The following is an 8,992-nucleotide window of genomic DNA, read 5'->3' on the forward strand; positions in this document are numbered from 1 at the left end:
CGAGCTCTGTGACCTCCCAGCAGTCAAAGGTGGCTAGGATGTATGAACCAGCTCTAGAGAGGAGGTAGAACCAGGAGACTTGGGGTGCACTGGATGTGGGAGGGAAAGAGTGCAGGAGCTGGAGGAGGGGCCTGGGATGAGGTAGATCCCAGAGTCCCCTCTGTTTCACTCGTTCAGCACGTATTGACCAAGGCCCTTGAAGAGCAAGGTCATGAGCCCCTGCCTTCAGGGCCTCCTGACTAAAGCTGCTGGGATGTGTGGGGTGAGTGGGGGTTGGATGAGCAAGACAGGGTGGGGCCCTGTGGACCCCGTCAGTAGCTCCCTGAATGAACAGGCAGAGAGACTGGTAAAGGGCAGAGAGGAGCTGGGCAAGTATTTGGAGCAAAGACACTATCTTCCCAATTTGTTTTCCACCAACTTTTTGAGCCCCCTTTGTTGTATCCTCTGTTATTTACTTTTTCCTATTTTTTTAAGCTTATTGCTGTTATCCTGGGAACTTGAAAAAGTTCATGGAATATTTCCATTGTCTTTGAATTCAATACTTATGCAAAATGTATAAGCTGCCTCACACCTTTTGGTTGGGTAATGCAATCCTAAGTTCAAAACCACTTTACCCTGGGTGAAGGTTTATCCACAGTCTGTTAACATCTAAAATGTTGGGTGTAGACCTGATTTTCACATCTTTCTCAGTACTTTCGCGATCCTCTTTCTGGATTTTGAAGTTTCATTGACTCTCTGGAACCAGAGAACTGGAATTTTTTTTTCTTCACTTCTCTAATTAGTCTATCTTCTCTCTCCTTTCCTCACCATCTAAGAGAGGTAATATACAGCATAAAAGTCGCTGTGTCTTTTTTGTTTTATGTGGTATTTTCTTCGGATATCAAAATTTCCAACCTGATCTTTTATCTGCTGACATATAGTAAGTAACCGCCATTACCATATGTTGCATTGTTGTGGTAATTGGAGCCCTTGGGTTCTGTTTCTGATGCCTGTTGTTTTGCTGATTCTCGTTCATCTTCTTTATCCCCTAAGGTGTCCTTTTACCTTTGGCTGCCTGCTGAGTGTAGTATGTGAAGAGACCTAGTAGAGCAATGCTGCCATCCTCCACAGAGCACTTCAATTTGCTGATGACAGCTTTTGTTTATTTTACCTTTTTATTGTGAATGGGGTTAAGGGTCACAACTAATCAGTTTCCCATCTAACAACTCAGACACATTTTGTTTTATGTCATCAATTTAATTACATTGACTGTGTGACGTGGGCCTTCCCCCCCATTACCAGTGTTTCCTGTCTCCATGCCTTCTCCTTTCCTAACCCTTCTGAACTTAGTCCTGGGGGTGATGCTACCCCCATTTATGAATGATTATTCTAAGATTTGTGTATTCACTAGTGTTATTGTTCTCCTTCTAGACCTGCCTATTGTCTGACTAAAAAAATCAATCCATAGGGGGCTGAGTTCAACTCCAGACCTGAATGGTGGCCGAGTGCCATCGTACATGGGGTTCCACCCTGTTTCTGTCTGAATGGTAAAGTTCATCTTTATGATTTTGAGTTTGGCCCACAATTTTCACCCACTCTAACCTTTTCATGTGACCCTTTTCAGAGCAGTTGGTAATGGGGGCCTAGCATCATGTAGCCTTTCTGGTCTCAGCGTCGTAGAGACTGACGCGCATGCGGTCCATTGGACTAACTGTTTTCATGTGTCTGGTTTTCGTCACTCATGTTCTCTGGACAAGGAGAGACCACTAGTTGCACATGAAATGACCACTCACTCTGCACACAGCTCTGCACCATAGAGGTGCCCTCTCTCTCAGCTTGAGAGGATGCACTGTGTGCAGGGTCTTCTCAGCTTGAGTACAGGAACACGTGTTAATATGGTCAATTATATGTTTACTAATATTAAGCTCTTTCCTGTAATCACACCAACTTGGTCATAATTATTACCTTTCATATTCATTGTTAGAATCAAATGCTAATAATTTATAAGAATTTGTACAGCTCATTTCATGGGCAACACAGGCCTGGGATTTCCCGTGCCCATGCAGTCCTTTAGAATCGTGGTTGCATTTGCTTTGTAGGATGAGGAGATGGACATTGTTCCTCATTTGTTTCTGTTTTCTGGGTTTGTGTGAGATTGAAAAGGTCTTTTTTCCAGTTTTATTCACAAGTAATTTACATATCATATAATTCAAGAATTTAGTCACTCAATCATATCACAGAGCATTGTACAATCACTTCCACAACAATTTTAGAGAATTTCCCTTCCCTATGGTCAAATCACCTTTAAGATGATTCATGTAATCACAATCCGTTCTAATGCTTCCTCCCACCTCCCGTGTCCATTAGTTACTTCCAAACCTCCCCCTTTCCTTCCCTTTCTTCCTCCCCACCACCCCTGCATTCCCTATGTCCCCTTGTATCCATTATTCTCATTATGTGTTCACCCCTCTGATGCTTCACAGCTGGGAGACCCAACAGAAAACACAATCGCACGAAGGTGGTAAGGGTTAAAACAATTGTATGCGGATAAAAGTACTAATAATGCATAAGAAGGCAAAGCCCTCCCCATCCCCCAACAATAATCAGAAAGCTAGTGAAGAAATTCCTGTCATGGAACCAGTAAGAGATTCTTGCACCCAGACCAAATTTAGGTCGCTCTATAGAGTGGCCAACTGGCCAAGTATTGAGTTCAATGCGGTATAATCAAGATTGCAGTGGTCTCTGATAGTAAGGTTGATTGTGACTCTTGGCTACGCTAGAGTGCATCTGCCAGTGGCTCAGTCTGACCAGATACGCTGCAGAGGGGTTTGGGGCTGCCACCGTCCCCCACAGCCTCCACAGATGGGGAGTTCATCATGTTAGCTCTGATGCTTTTCTCCTCACCATAGTCCAGTTTTGTCATTGTCATCTCTGGATCACACAGCTGGTGTGCTTCTTCCATGTGGACTTAGTTGACTCCTCACTTAGATGGCCGATCGTTTGAATACAAACCTTTAAGACCCCAGACACTATTCCCATTGAGTGCCAGGCACCGCCTGGTTTCTTCACCACACTTTGCTGTAGCACCCTTATCTTCGGTCATCACTTCTTCATAAAGATGAGTATGTAGCTGGGCCATGATGTAAGAACTAAGTGTTCTTAAGTTGGAGCTACCATTCATTGCAAGCTCAAAGCCCATTCCTGGATCTATGCCTTTGTTTGCTTGTTTTTGTTGTAACTTGGGAGCCGGTACATATGTCATATCATTCCATACTTCAATCATGTCAAATATAATTGTGCAGTTTCTGCTGTAATCATACAAGTTTTCTAAAACTTACTTTTCCTTCCTGAACGACTTTTTAAAAATTTTTTATTAAAAGATCATTTTATTGGGGGTTCTTACAGCTCTTATAACAATCCATACATCAATATTTGTACATATGTTGCCATCATTATTTTCTAAACATTTACTTTCTATTTGATCCCTTGGTATCAGCTTCTTTTTGTTTCCCTCCTCCCCCCACCCCGCCTCATTACCCCTTGATAAATTATTATTATTATTTTCTTATCTTACACCGACCGCTATCTCCCTTCCCCCACAGTTTCTGTTGTTCATCCAGGGCGGGGCCAGGTGGATGGGGCGGCGCGGGGGCATGGTTATGTGTCGATCACTTCCTGGACTTCTTGACATCATCTCCTGCTTCTCTCCTCACACCCGTCTTTATCCCTCTTCCGCCAAATCACCATTACAGTTTCTTTCCCTGTAGGCTCAACGTCCCTGGGTTTCATTTACCGAACAATAAGGCAGTAAATAACACAGTTTTAAGAGGGTGAGCCCCAATGGTGATGCACCTCTGAGATACACGCTAATGTAAGTGAACATAAGCAAAATAACAGACTGGTCGTCACAGGGTTGCCGGGATAATATGTGCCTTAATAAAGCATACCAGGCATTGATATACCGAGACCTTGTTTGTTTGCCAGTCAACAGTGCAGTACACCGCTCTGAGTACAGCCGTCTTCTACCTCAGACACCGTGTTTCCAGCTTACGTCCTCAGGTTGTAAGTGCCTGGCAAAGGTCTGTTCTTTGGAAGTTTCTTAGAAGTCAGTTTATAAAAGACTATAAACCCTGTTGGCCATGATGCTTTCTTTGAGCTGGGATTTAAGTTCCTGCTTTCTGTTGCTTTTAGACTCAATTTTGATGAACTGCATCCCTAGGAATTTGTCCATTTTCTCTAAATCCCCGAATCTGTTGGCATAACGTTGTTGCAAGTGCTCCCAACTACCCTCCCTGCTGCCGTCTGGAGTTCTCTCTTGGGTTCTTTCTGGTCATGACTTCTTGGAGCTTTCACTCTTCTTGACTCAAGACAAATCTTTGCCAAAGATTTCTGTGCCTTTTCTTCTCAAAGAATGCCTTTTGTTTTTATCCTTCTCTACTGAGCCTTTGTCTTCTAGTTCTTGAGTTTTATCTCTTTTGCTATCATCTTCCTTTGGTTAGTTGGTTGTTTTTCCTGGATTTTCCCCTCTTTTTTGTCTTGGGTCACTGATTGTCAGTTTTTCAGTTTCTCTAATGAAAGCTGTTTCACGACTGTCTCTACAAGCCCTGCTTTTGCAGCATCCCACTCACTTTAATGCTGTTTTCATTCTTCTGTTCTTCACTTATAGATCATTGTTGATTTCAGATCCTTAGAAATGATACCCCTTTGACTATTGCAGCACAGCTGGTGGTATGTCAGGTGACTAACCCAAGGTCTGCAGGAGAAAGCTGATACCATCTGTTTTCATTAAGCTTTACAGCCTCGGAAACCCTATGGAGCAGTGCTGCTCTGCCCTGGGAGATTGCTATGAGTGAGAGTTGGCCTCACGGCAGTGGGTTTGTGCTTTGAGGTTGGTTGACTCCAGGGTTTTACTCAGTTGGGTTTTAGTCAGCGGTGGCGGGTTTGTTTCTGTGAAGAACCACCTCTTGCAGGTCACTCATCTTCTGTTACAAGGAGCCTTAGCGGCGTAGGGATTACACATTGGCAGTTTGAAACCACCCGCTGCTCCGCAGCCTCGGGACATAGGGTCAGTTCCACCCTGCCCCTATAAGGTCGCCCTGAGTCAGCATTAACTCGATGACAGTGAGTTGGGGTTTTGAGTTTACCTTCTGTCCCTGTGTGTTCTCTCTTGGTGGGGACCTCATTCTGGGGATCAGCCCATCAGGGTGTGAACTGGCCCAGATTCTTCCGCTTCCTGGCCCATTAGGCTGTGCATCTTGGGGAGGGAGGGTTGTCCCTCCCTCCGACACCTTGTTCCTTAACGTTGCTCTTTGTCTAACAGCTTCCTGTAGGATCATTGTAAAACAATGCTAGCTTTCTTTCTTTCTATATTTCTGTCTTTTTCTGAGCTTTTCTGGTAAGCCTCTCATGCTCATGGTGCTGTACTTCTTCCTAATGTCATGTGACTTTATGTGTCAGCCCACCTGACCAGATGGGAATTTTCACCACTAAACATCTAAATTTTCTGTTTGCTTGCTTTTTTATGTTTTTTAAGTCCACCATAAACTTGAGCGAGAGAGTTGGTTATGTGACTTATTATAACTCCTTTCATATCTCCTGGAATTGTCCTTCTCTTACTTTGAACATAAGGAGCCCTGGTGGTACAACAGCTAAGTGCTTGGCTGCCACCCTAAAGGTCAGTAGTTTGAACCCATGGGCAGCTCTGCAGTGGAAAAAGACCTGCCTTTCTGCCCCTTTTAAAAACTAAACCCCAAAACCAAACCCACTGCCAGAGTCAATCCCGACTCAGAGCAACTATACGAGATTCCAAGGCTGTAAATCTGTATGGGCAAGACAACCTCACCTTTTTTGTGCTGGCCATGTGGTTAGCAGTTCAGTGTTTACCCAGCAGCACCACCAGCTTAACAAACCCTGTGGGGTCACTGACTCGGAACCCACACAGCAGCAACAGCAGCAAAAGAAAGAAAGAAAAAGGACACAGGAGCACACACAGCTGGCAAAAAGCGTTTGCAGACTTTACAAGCACTTACACAGCAGCCCTTTCACAGCTTCATAAGCTGCTCACTCACTCACTGCCGTCAGGCCCATTCGCCATCAGCTGCATGCAGGACAGGGTACAACTGCCCTGTGGTTTCTGAGACTTTACCGCAGAAGAAGGTCTCAGCTTTCGCCTGCAGAATGGCTAGTGGTTTCAAACTGCCAACCGTGTGGTGGGCAGCCCAGTGGTAACCCACTACATCACTAGGGCTCCCTTATAAGCCTAAGGATATTTTTATTAACCCTATGTGAATAGCCGTGTGGCAAGATAAAGTCAGGTTATTAGTAGCACCCCCACCCCACCATGCATTCAAACCATAACTCAAGTGAATCCTGGAGCTTATTCCTTAGTGGAAACTTTCAGACGTTTTTCTTCTGTGATATTATCAAATGATGGTCTTGTCTGCTGTCAGGTCTGGGTGTGAGGTCGTCCATGGGGTTCGGGAGCAGCACTCTATGGAGCCTTTCCACTTAAAGCTCTTTCCTCCTTTAATTACACAGCTTTTATCCATATTTATGTAACAGTTTCCTATACTTGTGGAGCCCCAATCAGGTAGACAACCATGAGCATACACACAGACCCTTTCCCTTTCTCTCCTTCCCCGAGACTCCCTGCTCGAACGAAGCTGGAGCCCTGAGGGGTACCTCCAATTCCTACTAGCCCAGCCCTCCCTGCCTGGCCAGCCCCCCGCCCACCAGCCCAGCGGAGGTGACCCCTTAGCTTCTTGGGGTGCAGAGGAGTTGCTGTTTGTGTCTGCCTGCAGTTCCTCCAGTGATGAGCAGGGTGAGGTGGGCGTCCTGGGGGCATTGGTTCAGCCCCCCCTCCCATGTCCACAGGGCCTGCGGAAGCGAGAGCTGCTGAGGGAGCTGCTGCCGGTCATTGGGCAGAACCTCCGCTTCCAGCGCCTCTTCACTGAATGCCAGGAGCAGCTGGACATCCTGAGAGACAAGTAGCCTGTCTTGCCCACCGTGGTTGCTGCAAAAGCCGGGCCACCACCTGGCCCCTGACTGCCACAAGAGGAGGAGGAGCAGGCGCCCCATGCTGACACAGACACATATACCCGTGTCCTGGGCCGAGGATCCCCCCTCAGGGGGCAGCACAGCCCACAGCCAGCCCTTCCTCCTTCCAGGAGCCCATGTCCACCGCCACTCCCACCAGCCGGCTCCCAGGTGGACACCAGGTGGACCCCCTTGTGGGTCCCCCTGCTGAGCCACCTAGGGGAGTGCAGGTGAGCGGGACCGTCCAGGAGTCTACTATCAGGGCCAGGCAGTACCTGTGCACAAGGAGAGCCCGTTCCTGCCCACGGACTATTTTTGTACTAGAATTTGCTAACTTGTAATACAGACCCCTCCTTCCGGCCAAGAATCAGGATTCCCTATAAGTCACTTGGACACTGGTCACTTGTAGGAAATTTAAACTCTAATTATGACAGCTACATGAAAGATAATTGTACTGAAATTAACTTGTCTATCTTAATTTGGTTTTAATTCTTAAATGTTTGTATAAAGAGACTTTTTGGGGGGGAGGGTGGGGCCGAGGGGTGGAAGATTTCTTTTGTAAGTGTAAAATAAAGGAACACCCATTGGATACCAAACCACCCCACCCCACCCCTGCCTCTTCCTGCCCCCCTCCCCCCTACCATGGACAGTCACAGAGTGAGCAGAGATGGGACTGTTGATGGCACCATAAGGCAGAGATTGATTTTGCAGGGTGGGGCTCACTTACCCGGCTACAGAACTCTGGCTGGGTGGACACCAGCAGGCACGCCCCTCCCAAGTGTCATCAAAGCTGGACCACACAGCCTGCTCAGCAGCACCAGCCTAGCCTGTGCTACTTGGCCTCCTAGAAGCAGCTTTGTCAGCACACACATAGAATTGGTGGATATCCTGTGGACCTGCCTGAACTCGGACCCTCATCATGGCCTCCTTGCCAGTTGGGGGTGGGGGGTGGGGTCCCAAGTCTGGGCCACCCTTACATGTCTCACTAGGATGTCAAGGTTGGGGTTGGGGCGGGGGTGAGATCTGGGTGCACTTCTATATGTCCCTGACTGGCTAGCACACCAGCATTTCCAACAACAGAAGAGCCTGTCTGTGCAAAATGTCAACCAGACATGCAGGCAATTCAATGCACTACTCACTGAGTAAGTTAGCAGGTGAGGATTACAAGTGACCTATGTGCCTCTTTTACAGTTGTGCAAGTAGACCCAATAAATGGCCATCTGTCACTGACACCTCAACAGAGCACAGCAGCCACCACCTTGAGATTGCATCCTAAGGAAGAAAAGGGCTCATGATCTTAGAAATGGAAGGAATACGAACATTCCAAGTAGTTGCTCACTGCCATAGAGTCGATGCGCATAGAACTGCCCCTGTAGGTTTCCAAGACTGACTTCACCGGATTAGAAAGCCCCGTCTTTCTTCCATAGAGTGACTGCTGTCAGACTGCGGACTTCGCTGGCAGCCCAACTTGTAACTACTGTGTCACCAGGTAGACAGGAAAGTAGTCACACCTGCTATATTTACAGATAGGACTGTAAGTGAAAAATCACATCTCTTCTCGCGTGCAAAAGTCACAAGATGCTGTATTTTCCAACACAAACCCAGGGGTAGGAGAGCCCGGTGTTCCCACCCCGTTTCTTAGTGTTCCTCACAAGTTCTGTCCATTTCTTCAAATTGGTCTTACCCATAAGCCACCCTCCCTCCTGGTGCAGATGAGTTGGTACCCATGAAAAGAGCCCCCCAACCTAGGGTCGGGCTATTGCTCCCACCTTCTCTGAGTGTGTGTGTGCCTTTTCTCCAACCCCCCAGTGGCCTTCCCTCATTGGCCAGGGATTGGTGACGTGCTCCTGTTTCAGCCAATCACTAGCAAAGGGAAGAGGCTCACCATGATTGGCTCAGACCTTAACCCCATTCCCCTGACACAAAGGGGTGAACCTGTCCACTTGCAAGGCATGTGGTCACCATGAGGACCTTCGCC

General features: G+C 47.1%; 1 protein-coding gene across 1 annotated transcript in view; it reads left to right on the forward strand.

Annotated features, from left to right (window-relative positions):
- The window catches only part of LOC101654797 (protein HIRA), a 47,926-nt gene extending 40,391 nt beyond the window's left edge, over positions 1-7,535 (forward strand). The window contains exon 24 of the mRNA XM_045291304.1: positions 6,853-7,535. Coding sequence (XP_045147239.1) covers positions 6,853-6,969 — 117 coding nt within the window. The 3' untranslated portion in view covers positions 6,970-7,535. The remainder of the gene's footprint in view (positions 1-6,852) is intronic.
- The last annotated feature ends 1,457 nt before the right edge of the window (positions 7,536-8,992 follow it).

This window comes from Echinops telfairi, unplaced genomic scaffold (assembly GCF_000313985.2).
Source record: "Echinops telfairi isolate 266 unplaced genomic scaffold, ASM31398v2 ScPeMD7_70;HRSCAF=299, whole genome shotgun sequence".
NCBI lineage: Eukaryota > Metazoa > Chordata > Mammalia > Afrosoricida > Tenrecidae > Echinops > Echinops telfairi.